The 17,312-nt window shown below is 39.7% G+C and overlaps 1 protein-coding gene across 10 annotated transcripts in view; it reads right to left on the reverse strand.

Annotated features, from left to right (window-relative positions):
- ENTPD8 (ectonucleoside triphosphate diphosphohydrolase 8) overlaps positions 1 to 17,312 on the reverse strand; it is a 158,159-nt gene that overhangs the window by 69,068 nt on the left and 71,779 nt on the right. For all 10 annotated transcript variants that reach the window (XM_033961779.1, XM_033961776.1, XM_033961777.1 and 7 more), the window contains one exon: positions 9,091 to 9,250. In XM_033961779.1, the coding sequence (XP_033817670.1) occupies positions 9,091 to 9,250 (160 nt within the window). The remainder of the gene's footprint in view (positions 1 to 9,090; positions 9,251 to 17,312) is intronic.

The following is a 17,312-nucleotide window of genomic DNA, read 5'->3' on the forward strand; positions in this document are numbered from 1 at the left end:
CGAACAGATCGGAGAAGGTTATCATGCCGCTGTACTAGGCCATGGTGCACCCTCACCTGGAGTACTGTGTCCAACACTGGTCGCCATATATGAAGAAGGACACGGTACTACTCAAAAGGGTCCAGAGAAGAGCAACTAAAATGGTTAAGGGTCTGGAGGAGTTGCCATACAGTGAGAGGTTGGAGAAACTGGGCCTCTTCTCCCTTGAAAAGAGGAGACTGAGAGGGGACATGATTAAAACATTCAAAATACTGAAGGGAATAGACTTAGCAGATAAAGACAGATTGTTCACCCTCTCCAAGGTAGGGAGAACAAGAGGGCACTCTCTAAAGTTGAAAGGGGAAAGATTCCGTACAAACGTAAGGACGTTCTTCTTCACCCAGAGAGTGGTAGAAAACTGGAACGCTCATCCAGAGTCTGTTGTAGGGGAAAATATCTTCCAGGGATTCAAGACAAAGTTGGACAAGTTCCTGCTAAACTGGAACGTATGCAGGTGAGGCTGGAATCATTTAGAGCACTGGTCTTTGACCTGGGGGTCACCCACATGAGCGGACTGCTGGGCACGATGGACCACTGGTCTGACCCAGCAGTGGCAATACTTATGTTTTTATGTTCATTCTTGACCTCGTTCTTATACTATTTTCTGATTCTTGGACAATTACACCTCCTGTTATCTCATTGGTTCCTTGGTCAGATCATTCACTTATACAGTTTTCTCTTTCTAAATCTTCTTGTTTGAATAAATCTTTAAATCCTTTTCTTACATGAGAATTTTGCTTTTACAATTGTGTCTCTTTATCGCCTTTATTTACTAGTTTTCCATCAGATTTCTTGTCACTTCCTCTGGAATCTTTATGGAATCATTCATTAGAATCAGCAATAGTGGAAAAAATTCCTCTCAACAGATTCCATTTGAACTCACGGAATAAACCATGGTTTAATATGGATTGTCGATCCTTTAAAAGGCAATTATGTTAGAACGTAAATGGCGTAGGTCTCAATCTACTCTCAATCTCCAGAATTTTCAGTTGTTGCATTCTGAATATCGTGCATTCTTAAAAACTGTTAGATGCAATTTCTATACAACTCAGATAAAACGTGCTACCAATCGTCCCAAGTTGTTTGCAATTTTGAACAGATTATCTAATTCTAAATCTTCTTCCATCGATTCTTCTTTGTCAGCCCAGAATTTAGCTGATTATTTTTCAACTAAAATATCACTACTAAGAGGAATATTTCCTTGTTCATCATCATTAGAGTTTCTGAGTAAAGAGGATGATTCATCATCTGACAGATTTTTGTTTGATCTTTCATCAACTTGGTCAAAATTTACTCTTCCTTCTCTTGTTACCTTAGAAAAAACAAATTCAATGAAGAAGATAACTTGCTTACTTGATCTCTTCCTTCAACTTGGCTCCTTGAAAATAAGCATAGTCTATCTCCTCTGTTGTTGAGCATGATTACTAATAGTTCGAAATCTGGAGTCATTCTCCCAGAATGGAAAACAGCAGTGGTTCATCCTATTTTGAAAAATCCTACATTAGACTCTTCACAAGTTTCTAATTTTCACCCAGTTCTAACCTTCCTTTCATTTTGAAGAGAGAGAAGTGTTGGCCCTGGTAGACACAGGCCGAATAATCAGCGGTATCCCGCCAGTTCTGGGCACAAGTGCGAGGAGCAGAAGGCTTGAGGAATTGTGCTGAGAAGGTGCCCATTTTGTGCATCTTGGGATGTCCCAAGAGTATCCACTCTGTCCCATTATCATTGAGTATAAAGGGGAGAGAGCGGACATCAAAGTGGTGGTGTTGAACTCAACCCCTTATCCCTTGGTCCTAGGGAGGGACTGGCTATGCCGGACTCACATAGGGGCTCAGGAGGAAATCCTGGGGAACGAAAGGAAAAGCACCCCTGGGAACCAGGCCAGATGGGTGCTAGGAGCCAAAGTAAAAGAGGGGGGAAAACAGGCAGGACTTCCTTCTTGGCGAAGGTGTCAATCACGAGGGCCGGGTCGAAAGGGGTGGTACCTGACTATTCGCTGGGTTCCCCTTTCAGATGAAGCTGATGCGCCGATGCAAGCTTATGCTAGGGCAGCGGGATTTGACCTATATGCAGCCCAGCCACAAATCATCCCAGCCAAAGGAACAGCTCTGGCTCCTATTTACGGATAGCTCCTCAGTCAGGGTTAGCGCTAGAACACTCTTTGGATGTAGCTGCCGGAGTAATAGACCATGACTTTAGGGGGAATTTGGCCGTGTTGCTGGTTAACCAGGGGGATACTGAGTACAGGGTCCAGTCCGGAGACCGTATCGCCCAAATGGTGTGCGAGCGAATTTGGCACGCCAAGTTGGAACAATGGGTACGGCTTCCGGACACAAAAAGGGGACAGAAAGGATTTGGGTCAACAGGAGCCAGTTCCCCGGAGGAAACTCAGGAAGATGACCCCAGGCAGAAACCAGGGGGTAGAGACAATAAGGAGATAGACCTGAGTGCCAGCTCCCAGGGGATCCCGCAACCGCCTAAAACCCGGTGGAGGGAAGCCTAACAGCCCTCCAAGCAGAAATATTGGCCCTAAAGGGAAAGCTGGAAGCAGCTCAGAAAAAGTGTAAGCTGATACAAAGTTCACGGACAGAAGCTAGTTTCCCTTTCACGAAAGACCTATCAGAACAACTCAGTGAGAAAATTGGAGGGGAAATTTTAGCACAATGCTACCATGAGTCAGAAATGCTTTAAAAACTGAGAGCCCAGATGGACACACAATTACATCAGGTTAAAATGCAGTTTGCAGAAAGTCAAGCCCAGCAACAGGGCGTAAATCAATGTGCTGGGGAAGTAAAGACATTATGCAAAAAACTAGCAGACAAACAGGGGGAAACGGAAGAATGGGCTAAGCAGAAGCAGGCTCAGAAGGACCAGCTTGAACAGCATAAACAGCAGTTTGGAAAGGTTCTAGAAACTTTCAAGTGGAGAGAGGAATGAGCGAAATGAAGGAGCAAGTCAATAAGATGAGAGAAGAAGAACTGGAAAGAATTGCGAATATCATGACTGCTCTAGTGAAACAGGTTGATGAGTTAGAGAGTGGTGAAAGTAATGATACGGTAGCTTTGGAAGCTAAGTACGGGGCCCCAGTGTTACAGTGGCCCAATGATTTTCTGGACCCTGAGTCTCAACTCATACCCATAGGGAGAAAGAACAACAAAACACGTCTGCTACTTGCACCAGCGAACATATAGAGAGGTACGAGGAGGGCAGAGAGGAAGAAAGGTGCCATGCCCCCTGCAAAGATGGCACCCAGAACAGTCCTTCCCCTTTACTATGCCACTGCCAGCATCTTAGGATTTTGTTTGTGGGCCTATATTTGAAGAGGGTTTTTCTGTTTTCTGCATGATTAGTGTCGTGTCACCAGGTAGGAAGATATTTGTCAGTTCTTCTTCAGCCTTTTTGGACCCAAAACAACCCCAGCTTAAAAATTGTCTCAGCCAGGCATATTTCAGAGTTGCAGGTCTCTCTTGTAAAAAAACCCTTTCTCCAGATCTTGGAGGCTGGTGTATCCTTCTTAGTGGTTTCAGACTTTCATGTCAAACAGATTATCTTATTCCCCTGGAAAGAAGATCAGAATCTACAAGAGCCGATTAAAATCGACAATATTCCCCTACAGCAGGTTACAAGCATAAAAATTCTCGGGGCCATTTTAGATCATAAATTAACATACCAAGCCCACATAACACAAACAGTGAAAAATTGCTTTTACAAATTGTGCATGATCAGGTCATTAACACAAGTATTAGAACCATCAGCACTCAATATACTTATCCACTCTCTGGTTATTTCGAAACTCGATTATTGTAATTCTCTACTAAAAGGCATCACCCAAAAACAAATAAGGAGACTTCAACTTATCCAAAACACTGCAATAAAAATCATAACAAATTCAAAAAAGTACGACCATGTAACACCGCTTTTAAAAAAATGCTCATTGGTTGTCAATATCCTATACTTATAAAATAGCATTACTTTCATTTAAGATCTGCCAATCTAATCTGCCTACCTTTTTGGACAGGTTACTGATCCCTTATACTGCATCCAGAACTCTGACAAAAACCTCTGACAAAAACCTTTTCTCAGTACCATCTCTTAAAGTTATCGGCACGAGACGAGCAGAAATATTTTCAGTAGCTGCGCCTCAATTATGGAATTCTTTGCCTGAATATATTAGAGGAGAATCTGCTCTAGATAAGTTTAAAAGTTTTTTGAAAACGTTTGCTTCTGCTTTTAGCCCCTCCCTATTAAGTGACCTTTTATTGTTATCTTTTTCTAAAAATTTTGGAGTTCCACCCCCTCTCCCATTGCTGCCTGTAAGTCCGTCTATTTTTGTTGACATATGTGTGAAAATGTTCCTGTTACCCCTTTTTATATTTGGAATTTGCTTTGAAACTAGGTTATAAGCGTTTGCATTAAAATTTTAATAAACATGAAACTATTTGGAGAGGATCAATGATTTCCATTTTTCTGACCATCTGTTTGTCCTTGCTAGCCAGTCCAGGTGGGTGCCCTTGATCCATGGACTACAAAGAATTGTATATTTGGTAACTGAACTAGTCTGCATCACATAAGGATAACTACACCTAATGTGTGCCAACTAAGATAAAAACTTGTATTGTAATCTTGTACTGATATTATGTATGTTTAACCTGTAACCCATTCTGTGCTCTTTGGGGACAACGGGATAGAAGACGAATTAAATAAATAAATAAGTTAGCTAATAATCTAATGAGATAGTATAGAAACCAGATCTGTGAGGATCTATAAAGAGGTCAGAGCTGCTACTAATATCACATGGTTTTATGAATACACTTTGCATGTACACTTGTTGAAAGAAATAAAAAGGAATAAAGATTTAAAAAAAAAAAATGAATACACTTTGCTATGTGCAATTAAAACATTGAAAAAACAAATCTTCATATATGTAACCAGCTATATAAGAGTGCTGTGCATAATTAAAAACCCAAGGACACTGAGTGCTTGAGACAATAATCTAATGAGATAGTATAGAAACCATATCTGTGAAAATCTATAAACAAGCCGGAGCTGCATATTTAAAATAGTCAGAACTACAAATATTTAACCAGCTGTGTAAAAAAGCTGTGCATAATTAAAATACTAGGGACTCCGATTGCTATGCCAGCTGGAAAAACGAGAAAGCATAGTTGATAAACTAAAGATTCCTTCACCTCCCTGCCCTCCTAATCTCCACTCACCATTAGTACCACAGATAATACAACTTTAAATACCCTACATTCTGTAAACTGACAAATTGGAACAGATTTCTTCAACAGTATAAAACATCAGAAATGTGAACAAAATCACTTAGGGCTCCTTTTACTAAGCTGCGGTAGAGTTTTTAGCGCGCACTGCAGATTAGCATGCGCTAATCCCCTGCGCTATGCGGAAAAACTAACGCCAGCTCAATGGAGGCGTTAGTGTCTAGTGTGCATGGCATTGTAGCGCGCACTAAGCACGTGCTAAAACCACTAGCGCAGTTTAGTAAAAGGAGCCCTTAGAGGTGAAGTGGACCTTCCTTGCTTTTGCAGAGGTAAAATCATCAATTATTGCGCGGAGCATTCAGCATGGCTCCCTGTGCTAAAAACCACTATCACAGTTTAGTAAAAGGGGGTAAAATAGATAAATAAATTGTCCTATAGCCTGGAATCAGTCCTAGCCTTCCCTTGCTACCCCGCCTCATCTGCCCAGAATCAGCCTTGCCCTTCCCCACTCCTCTCTGTAGCAAAGCATCAGCTTAGCCCTACCTTTCTTTACCCCCTCCCCACAGCATCTCCCACATCATGGTATCTGCACCTCCCAAAAGAAACATACCAGCATTAAACATTTTTTTAAAATTAAAACTATCCTGGTCAGTTCAGGATGCCGGCATTGTTCAGCGGGTTGCTGAGAAAGGAGGGTTATGTGATACTCTGGAAGAGCTTGTCCCGTTTCGGTAGCCTTTTTAAGGCCTTGACCCATTCCTGAGCCTTGTTCTCCACCACCGCTTTCAGCCCCCGCCTCACTGGCTCCTCGTCCCCACCATCAGAGTCCGAACTACTACTGCTGCCATAAGCAGCAAAGTAACCTAGAGCAGGGGTGCCCACACTTTTGGGGCTTGCGAGTTACTTTTAAAATGACCAAGTCAAAATGATCTACCAACAATAAAAATTTAAAAAACACAAAGTACACTGTACGCATAGAAAATGTTGATTATCATTTATATTCAGGTTTTTTTCAAAGAGGTCAAGACAGATGGTTTTAAAATATGCAATGTCACCTCAGTAATAACTATAGGAAAATAGACAAATATAGTGCAAAATATAGACAGCAGATATAAATTCTCAAAACTGACACATTTTGATCACTAAATTGAAAATAAAATCATTTTTCCTACCTTTGTTGTTTGGTGATTTCATGAGTCTCTGGTTGCAGTTCCTTCTGACTGTGCATCCAATATTTCTTTCTTTCTTCCTCCTGCATGCTTCCTCTCCTCCAGACCTCATTCCATTCCCCAACCAACATCTTTCTCTGTCCCTTCATGAGTCCAACTTTTTCTTCCTCTCTCCATGCCCTTCCCCTTTCTTTCAGTCTTTCTTTCTCTCTCCCTGCCCCCTCTTTTTTTCTCGCTCCCTGCTCCCCCTCTCTTTCTTTGTCTTTCTTTCTATCTGCCCCCTTTCTTTCTCTTTCTCTCTCTCCCTGCCCCCTTTCTTTCTTTCAGTCTTTCTTTCTCTCTCCCTGCCCCTTTCTTTCTTTCAGTCTTTCTTTCTCTCCCTGCCCCCTTTCTTTCTTTGTCTTTCTTTCTCTCCCTGCCCCCTTTCTTTCTTTCAGTCTTTCTTTCTCTCTCCCTGCTCCCTTTCTTTCTTTCAGTCTTTCTTTCTCTCTCCCTGCCCCCTTTCAGTCTTTCTTTCAGTCTTTCTTTCTCTCTCCCTGCCCCCTTTCTTTCTTTCAGTCTTTCTCTCTCCCTGCCCCCCTTTCTTGTTTTGGACCCCTCCAGGAAATTAGATTAATCCAAACTGTCAGCAGATAAATTCTGCTGATTGGGATTTTGCGACCTAATTCTTTTAGGTAGGTAATATATTTTAGAAAGAGGTGGATAAGAGGACTCAGGTACTTTCAAAACTTCATTTAAATAGCATTTAAACATAATTATTGCAGGTATAGAAAACACTTTTGGAAAGTTAATAATCTGCAAATTACATCTTATTGAATTTTCCACTATTTCTTGCTTGAAATGAAGACTTGCACTATCCTTAACCCAAGTTAGTGCTTGTATTTCCAAAGTTTTTAATCTGGTGTCAAGGTCCTCTGATTTATTTTCCAAACTTGAAACTTTAGTTTTTAATTCCAAACTTTTTGAAAGTACAGTAGTACAACGTTGAGAAAGTGGCTGTATCTGATTTCCCAGAGAGATCTGGAGAGTAGATATAGCTTCCCAAATAGACTCCATATTGAAGATTTCAGGCTTCTGTAGAGGCAAAAACCCAATGCTGGAACCCTCTGCAAGAACACCAGTACCTGCATTTGCAGTATTAAGAATCTTCAAAAGATTTTCTCTTGGTTCCAATGTCTCCTCCGGCTGCAGTGCTGGCAAAAAGCTCTCCTCCTGTCTCCTCACAGGGCTAGATCCCCCCACCCTGTCGGTGTGGGAGCGTCCCGAATCAGACCTTGCGTCAGCAGCTCCTTCACCACTCCAGCTGATCCCGCCACCGCGGGACGAGCCGGAGGACTTCGCTCCTCCAGAGATAAGCTGACACCCTCAAAGGAGGGTTCCTGTGCCTCAGCTAGCACATTCCCTCCTGTCAAGGCTTCCTCCGGTTGCTGCATTCGAGGGACATGCTGCACAAAGGAGTCCATCGGCCCAATCTGAATTGCAGATTCTTCCAGGAAATCCCGGGCTTTGGATTTCCTTTTCACCATAAGGTTAGGTCAATTTTTAATAAAGATCGTGTCGGCGTCTCCCTGCAGTCTTCAGGCCGCCATCTTAGTAAAACTCCACCCCCGAATCCTCCCAACTGGTATTCTAGAAGTACAGGGATATCACCACTAGAGGGAAAAGCTACAATTTCATTGCGAGTCCCTGCAGCCAAGGCTGATAGTGATTGATTACACTACCGTTCAGCTTCCAGAGGAGATTTACAAGAAAGAAGATTTAGCAGAGGTAAGAAACCTAATCTTTCATTATCTTTTGCTTAAAGAAATTTGATTCAATATCTGATTATTTTTACAAGCTGCATTGGCTACCCATAATAGCCAGAATCTATTTCAAAACATCCTGCATCCTACACCAGATATGCCACTCAAACATGGCTGATACAATAACTCATATTTTCTCTAATCTACCAGACTCTTCAACGCTGCCAAGATGACCATCCCCTCACTGAAAGGCATCTATTCAACTCATTGTTAACCTACATCACAACAAAGAATTGAAATGAACTCCCCTTAGACATGATGAAAACTGAAAACATTTATCTATGAAAACCACATCCCAACCAAACAGAATGATCCAAAAGACTTCCCAAAGCTACCAAGAACCGCTTTCCATCATTCAAAAATGACTACTTACTCCCTTATTGTTCAGAGACAGTAGATCCCTGTAGCAATTGCCTGTATGCTCCCTTCGCATATTCAGCTCTTGTCTCATGAGCCCCTCTTATTGCAATCGTCTACCGTGACTTCTACTTCAGTTCTCCATACCTGAAAATGCTAATAAGTAATTGTAATCATTGCTTGTTGATTGTACTACCATGACTACTTCTGTAGCTTTCCATTCCTGATTATCCTCATATGTAATTGTAACCCTTCCTTGGTTTGAATATACTCAAAGTAATTGTAAATCACCTTGAACCATTAAAGACATAGAGCGATCCATAAATCATAGATTAGATTAGATTAGTGTATTCAGGTCTTGATGTATTTTCTCATACAACTTCTGGTAGACACTCCACGGCATTTTACTGGCTTTACTTTGATAAATCCACTTCATCATGAATGGAAACATTTTGCAAACTAATTTCATTCTTACACATCTCTCTTGATCATACCACTCACCTTAACAAAGGAGTCAAGAAGATAGTTCACTGTAACCCAACCCAAGGATCCTTCCTCATTTCCAGACAGGATGTATGCTCCATGGAAGTCCAGAGGGTACTGTTTAATGGACTTGGAGACCTCATCCAAGATCTGATTTGCTTGTGTGTTATTCTGCTCCCTGAAAGTTACAAAACATTTTATTGAAGTTTCATCAGTGTCTTGAATTATAAGATACATATTTGTCATATACAAAATATGTTTTAAATATTTAGTCATAAGAAAATGCACAATCCCCTCCTTATGCAGTCTTTTCTGTTTCAGATTACTATGGAGGTGGAAAGATGGATGATCCAATGACACTATATAGTTTAACCCATTCTAAGCTTGTTGGGTAGAATGAGAAAGAAAACAAATTAAATAAATAAATATTCAATCTGGCAAGGAGACATAAATGCAATGGATAATTTGATCTCCTTTTTCCACGATTTTTTTATGGGCAAAGGAACAGAAAAGGAGAAAGAAGATCAGAATGGAGTGAAAGAAGGAAAGGTTATATATAAGGAAGACATTATTTATGCCAAGATTGGGTATGTTTAGGGAGAATGAAGATAAATATTTGTATAATATCTCAAGGAAAGAAAAAAGCAGTGCAGCTAGTAAGCACTCAAAAAGTTATAGTTTATTACTTGTAACCTGGCCTTACCCAGAGGGGAACAACTGAACATACATTAAAAAAAAAACAAACAAACATTAAAACAACACAGTTCAGACATATATTAAAAATACTCCATCCTCCTTCCTTGCAATAGTTTAGTTCAATGTTCATAAATCTAACACCAGTCAAATCTAGGCATACCCAGATCCTCCAGGGTAGCATTTTCAGAAATGCTCCCAGTTTCACATGCAGGCCCAAGAGGCAGGCAGAGCTCCGAAGTCTCAATTTGTGGTTGAGACAATATACAGGGATGAGGGATTTAGAGTTGTTAGGAACTGGGCAACCTTCTGGGAAAGAGGGAGCTTGTTCCAAACGGATGGACTCTACCTTAACTGGGATGGAACCAGGCTGCTGGCACTAATGTTTAAAAAGGAGATAGAGCAGCTTTTAAACTGAGATGCTGGAGAAAGCTGACAGTTGCCCAGGAGCGGATGGTTTGATGTGAGGTATCCTTGAAGGATACTATTGAAACAGCATATTTAAGGAGTCCCAGTAAAGAAGTTCTAATAATGGTGAAAGAAAGCCAGAAGGTTTAAGAGGAAGGCAGAGTGAAAGACTCAAGTTTTCTCTATCTTCTCAGCAGCCTGTACTTACAAGGAAAAAACACAATTTGAAGTATCTATATACAAATACTAGAAGTCTAAAAAATAAAATAGGAGAGTTAAAAGTAAATAGCACTAATTTGGAATCGATATATTTTTTATTATTATGTTTAATTATTTAGAATGGCTATAAAATTATATTCATTAAATGTTAATGGACTTAACCATCCCATCAAGAGGAAAAAAATACTTAATTTTTTGAAACAGCAGGAGGCTGATGTTTATTTTATACAAGAAATGCACTTAATACTATCTGAAGCTGCTAATTTGGAAGGAGGGTGGATAAAGCACTATTTCTTTGCACCTGCAGTGGGGGAAAAAGCTGGTGTGGCTATCCTGGTCAATAAGAGGTGTTCTGCCGTATTTGGTAATATTAAAGTTGATCCTATGGGCAGATGGCTTCATGTTGATATGACTTTAGGAAATGATGCCCTGACACTTCTTAATATTTATGCTCCTAATTCAAATCAGGCTGAGTTCTTTAAAAAAAAAACCTCCAACAATTAAACCTGTTACTGGCTATGTCTAATTTAATTGTAACCAGAGATTTCAATGCTGTCATGGATCCATTATTGGACAAACAACCTAGCAAGCAGTTAAAATCTTTGGGTTTAGACATTCTTGTGCATTCATGTGGATTGAAAGAAATATGGCGGATTCTTCATTCTAATGCTCGTGAATTTTCCTTTTGCTCCCACGTTCATAAATCATTTTGAAGAATTGATTATATTTTTGTTTCAGATCATTTAACTCAACAGGTTTACAAAAGCCAGCATAGACCCGATCCTTTTGATGGATCATGCTGGAATTTGGATAGAATATCTGTGCACTGAAAAAGATTATAATAGATCTGTTTGGAGATTTATTAATACATTTCTTGAGGAAATTCAAATAAAAATGAATGAGTATTTTCAACTCAACATCTCGGAGGAAATCTCTTTGGAAACTATATGGAATGCTTTCAAAGCCACAATGAGAGGGCAAATAATGTCATATTCGGCGCATATTAGGAAACTACTACAATTAGAATTTTCCAATTTGGAACAAATTATTATGACTTTAGAGTTACAATTGCCTCAAAATGGGAACAAAATACTTTGCAGGCCCTTTTGAAAGCTAAATATAAATATAATGAGATTTCCTCACAATTGGCTAGGAAAGATTTGTTTTCTCAGCAGAAAGATTATTGGCTAACTATCTTAAAGCCAAAAAAAGAAAAGAAAAGATTGAAGCCATTAAAGATGAGAAAGGTAAAAATCATACTCAAACTGGAAATGTTTTAAAACAATTTTTGGATTATTACAAAGCTTTATATTCTTCTGAGCTTTATCCAAATAAAGAAATTGAGGGAATAGAATTTTTAAAATTAATTCATGGCCCAAAAATTCCTAAGCATATAAAAGGAAATCTTGAAGTGCCTATATCATTTAAGGAACTCCAAACAGCACCAAAGTCTCTCAGAGTTGGATCTGCTCTGGGTAGTGATGGATTTACAGTAGAGTTTTTCCAAACCATTTCAAATTATACTATTACCTCATCTTTTAAATTTATATCAATCACAACTGACTAAGGGTTGTATATCAGGTACTATTGCGGAATCTTTAACCATTGTTTTGCCGAAGCCAAATAGAGATCCCATGTTGGTTTCAAACTACAGGCCTATTTCTTTAATTAATGTGGATGGAAAATTCCTGGCTAAGTTATTGGCTCTGCGATTAGCCAAGGCTCTCCCTTATATGATCGGTATGCACCAAATGGGTGTTGTTGCTCAAAGACATTCTTCAAATAATACAAGATTGGCATTATATATGTTAAATTTAGCAAAAACATTGGAAGATCCGGCCTTCTCTATTTCTTTGGATGCAGAGAAGGCCTTTGATCATGTAGAATGGACTTTTATGTATCAAGCAATGGATTGGTTTGGTATAGGATCAGGATTTATTCAAATGATTCAAACCTTGTATAGTTCCCCTTCTGCCAGATTATATATCAATAATACATTCTCAGAATGTTTATGTCTGAAGAGTTAGACAAGGATGTCCCCTATCTCCTTTGCTTTTTGATATTGTTTTGGAACCCTTGTTGGCCATTCAGCAGGAAAAGGAGATACAGGGAATTACATATTCATGTCGAGAGTATATGGTTTTGACCTATGCAGAGATATTTTGCTTCAATTTGAAGAATCCTGAATCTACCATTCCGTATTTACTGAAATTGATTGATCAATTTGGTAAATTTTCTGGTTACAAAATAAACTGGAGCAAATTAGAGGTTCTTCCATTAAATATGCATTGTGTAAAAGGTTTATTTGACCCATTCCCTTTCCTTTGGAAGGAAAAGGGAATAAAATATTTGGGTATTATGATTCAAAGAACTTTGGAAGACACAATGACAGTAAATGAAAAGTTTTTGTTGCTGAAAGTCAAAGAAATGTGTGAGCATTGGAACCCACTAATTCTTTCTTGGTGGGGGAGAGTCCAAACCATCATAATGATGATTTTGCCTGTAGTTTGTTACCAAATGAGTATGTTACCGGTGTTTTTTCAAAGTTCATTTTATAAGAAATTAAATGGTATTCTTATGAAATTTATTTCTGAGAATGTATTATTGATATATAATCTGGCAGAAGGGGAACTATACAAGGTTTGAATCATTTGAATAAATCCTGATCCTATACCCCTCCATCACCAACCTGCTGACAGCAACAACAGACCTCAAAGCTTTCCGAAAAGAAATCAAAACCCTACTATTCAAAAAATTCATCCTGATGTCCTAACTCCCCATTATTTTCCCCTCTTTCTACCACTTAGTATCCCCTCTTCAAAATTGTATGAGGCCCCAACGCCTTTAATTGTATTCCTCTTCCTGGAAATGTCCAGTTATCTTTTTGATGTAATCCGCTTAGAACTGCAAGGTACAGGCGGAATAGAAGCCATTAATGTAATGTAATGTAAAACTGGTAGAATAGCTTTAGTATCTTTACAAAAATCACAATCGGCTTTCATTGTATGCTAATAGATCTCATGCATATTCATTGGGGAAATCCTGTAAACCCGACTGGATTGCGGCCCTCGAAGAGGGACTTTGAGACCCCTGTTTGTACACTATCTCTGAGGCACAATATTTATGGCTCCTTTTACAAAGGTGCGCTAGCATTTACCGCCTGCTTAAAAGGAGGCGGTAGCAGCTAGTGCACCTTTGTAAAAGGAGCCCTTAGTTATTAGAAGCTATGATAGTACGATTTTGTTTTTATACTATGTTTCTAGCTCCTCTTGACCCTGAAGAAAGTTTCATTTGAAACATGCATGTCGGGAGAGGTGGCTTTGATGAAATTTGAAAAAGAATAGAAAAAAAACTACATCTAGAGCTAAGTGATTCAAATTGATTCAAATGGGTTTTTATATAAGTGATTGTACGATTATAAAGGATTGATAAATGAAGATATATACAAATGAAGATATACATAAAGAAGAAATAAATATAATAGCTAGATATTTTCATTAAAAATTGGACTGATGAAGTGGTTAGCAGTGGGAAGGATTTAGTGTCCAACTGCAGCCTGCAGGTCCATACAAAAATTTCTTACATATGTAGCTATGATATGTTTGGTAGTGTACATATAGCTATACAACATTGAATAAGAGTACAGTATATTTAGTACTTCCAGTGACTTTATAACCCATTCTGTTTGAGCCATATTTTGAGTATCAAGTTGCCCAGAATATATAAGGACAATAGTATTCTTTCTTCCACCTGGAACATATTAAAATTCATTAATTATTTAACACTTATTCCAATACAACAATACACGTGTCAATCCTTATGGTTAAACTCCAAGATTCAAATTGGCGAGTGTCAGATCCTCTGGAAACATTGGCTGTGATCTCAAATGGGAAAATGCTAAATTTATTACAACTGCAACACTATATCTAAATTTGGTGAAAGTGGGTAATAAATAATAAATACTCAATGTGAATACTCCACTATTTAAACTTGAGAGCACTATCTCAACGGAAGAAAAAGCCTCAGGTTTTTAGTCAGGTAGGGCATAAATGCTCAAACCTCTTCCACCCACATCATCGGCAAAAAACTTCCGAAGAGAATGTGCAAATACCACATTCAATTATTAGTGCAGGACTAAGATAGCTGCTGCCTCTATTGTATGGGAAAAAGTGATGTTTGAATAATAGCCAACGTTTCACGGTCAAAACCGTTTCTTCAGGGCTTATTAACTTTCACTCTCCTCCAACACATTTTGAGTTGCTTGCTGGTGCTGCTTGAGCTGATAACTTGAGTGACGTTGCTAAAAAAATCTACTGTAGCGGCATTTAATTTTCACAAGGGTGACTAAGATAAAATAAGTAAAATGGTTAAAGATGCTAAAAGGGTCCGTGGCAAAGGTCAGAAGTGTAAACCAGGCGTGGATGTTGTTCAAAAATACCAAAGTGGAAGCACAGACCAGATGTATTCCACGTATTAAAGGTGGAAAGAAGAGAAAACGAGAGCTGGTATGGTTTATGTTTAAATGATTTTTATTATTCCAGCAGTAAGAAGCAAATACAAACAGTAGTACCAGTCAGGAAATAACATTTTCAACAATATAATCAGTTCCCCTCCCATCCCCCCCTCCCCTCCCCAAGAATCCATGGCCAGTCCAACAGCTGAAAGTGGGAATAAAATCTTAAAGATTCAAAAGTCTACTGCGAGCACACGGTGTGAGGTCCTGCCAGAAGTGCTCCCACACCTGACAAAATTTGCGACCCGGGCCAAGAGTCAAGTCTCCCACCATGCGTCTCTCCAGTGTTGCGTGCACTATCATTAGGGATCTCCATTGTGCATATGACGGGGGATCACAGGAGAGCCAGTTGGTGAGGATGGCTTTTTTTCCCATCAAAAGGGCTCTGGAGATAAATGCTGACATTCCCCTGGGTTTGGGCGAGGCTATATTATAAAATCCAAATAACGCCCTCAGTTGCGGAAGCCATCGCCTTCCCCAAAGCGATGTGGTATATAGGCCAAGATGTCTCCAAAACTGTTGGATTGCGGGGCAGGCCCAAAACATGTGACTCAAAGATGCGTGAGCCTGATTGCATTTCGGGCAAGAATGCGATGCAGTAATCCCCATCCGGGCTGCACGTTCCGGTGGAATGTAAAGTCTAAGAACAATTTTCAATTGTATTTCCCAGTGAGTAATATTGGGTGACACCTTTTGAATGTTCTTCAGGACCCGTTGTAAATATTGAGCAGTCAACTGGCAACTGGCAGTCCTCAGCCCACGCTGTCGCTAATATATCAAGATTCGTACTTGGTTGGCAATCGAGCTGGTATGGTTTAAAGGCAAAGTGAAAGAGGCTATTCCAGTCATGAAAACATTCTTTGAAGAATGAAAAAAGGATCCCAATGAAGAAAATAAGAAGAGACATAAGCACTGGCAAGTTAGATGCAAAGCATTGATAAAGAAAACTAAACAAGAATATGAAGAACAACTTGCCAAAGAGGCAAAAACTCATGGTAATAATTGTTTTTATGTACATCAAAACCTGTGAGGGAATCCGTGGGACCTTTGGATGATCAAGGAGTAAAATGTGCACTCAGGGAGGATAAAGCCAAGAATGGAGAGACGGAATGCTTTGGTCTTTATGGAAGAATATGTAAGAAATCTACCTGAACCGCATATCAAGGGTGATAAGGTGGAGAAATTGAAAGAAATCTTGGTGAACCTGGAAGAAAAACTAAGCCAAATTGACAAGTTAAAGAGAGATAAATCACCTGGAGCAGATGGCATACATCCAAGGATACGGAAAGAACTCAAACTTGAAATTTCTGATTTGCTGTTAGTGATCTGTAACCCGCAGGCAAAGAAGCAAGCAAAGAAGGTGACTGGTTGGTGCTCGGTCTCTTTTATTTAAATAATACTGACTCGACACGATCAGTGAATGGACCTTTCTCTGTCTCACCCTCCTCCCGTACTGTGACATATCTCGCCTCTCCTTTCCTTCCTCACCCACCCTACCCTATTGGTCTGGCAACTTTGTCTTCTTCCCTTTCATCTGTCCCTTCCTTCTCCCAATGGTTTGGCATCTCTTTCCTCCCCATCTCAATATTCCCTTCCATATCTCTCTCTCCCCCCCATCCTATCCTATGGTCTGACATCTCTGTCTCTTTCCCTCCCCTTCCCACCATGGTTGCATCTCTATAATAATGATAATAATAATAACAATTTATTTATATACTGCAAAGCTGTGAAGTTCTATGTGGTTTACATCGTTTAAAATACATCATTTAAAATATAATATAAATTAAAGAAAATTAGAGAATTAAAACCAATGACTAAAAAACCCTAAAAGATCTGAATATTGCATAATAAAAATTTACAAATTAGCTTCCTAAATACTTCAAAAACAGATGTGTTTTTAGATGTTTTCTGAATTCCCCATAAATTTCGGTAAGCAGAAGCAGTTGTTCTAAATCTTTGCCCCATACTGCTGCCTGGTATTAAAGAAGATGCTAACTCATTCCATATCTCCACCCACCCTCCCATGTGCTGCCATCTCTCTCCTCTCCATCCCTTCCCTCTCCCTGTGGTCTGGTATCTCTCTCTCTTCACCCTTCTCTTTTCTTTCCTGCCCCTACCCCATGCTGTCTCCTTCCATCTCTCCCTGCCTTCTTCCTCCCCTCTCTATACTCTGGCATTCTCTCCTCTGTTTCCCTTCGCTCCTTCCCCCATGGTCTGGCATCTTTCTCTTCACCCTTCCCTTTTTTCTGTCCTAGCTCCCACCCCATGGGGGCAACTCTGTCTCCCTCCCTTCCATCTTTCTCCTCTATTCTGCTTCCCATGGTTTAGTATCTCTCTCTCTTCTCGCTTCATTCCTTTTTGGCGGCTCTGTCTTTTATCCCTCCCTCCCTCCAACTGGGTGCTACAT

Source organism: Geotrypetes seraphini, chromosome 10, assembly GCF_902459505.1.
Source record: "Geotrypetes seraphini chromosome 10, aGeoSer1.1, whole genome shotgun sequence".
NCBI classification, from domain to species: domain Eukaryota; kingdom Metazoa; phylum Chordata; class Amphibia; order Gymnophiona; family Dermophiidae; genus Geotrypetes; species Geotrypetes seraphini.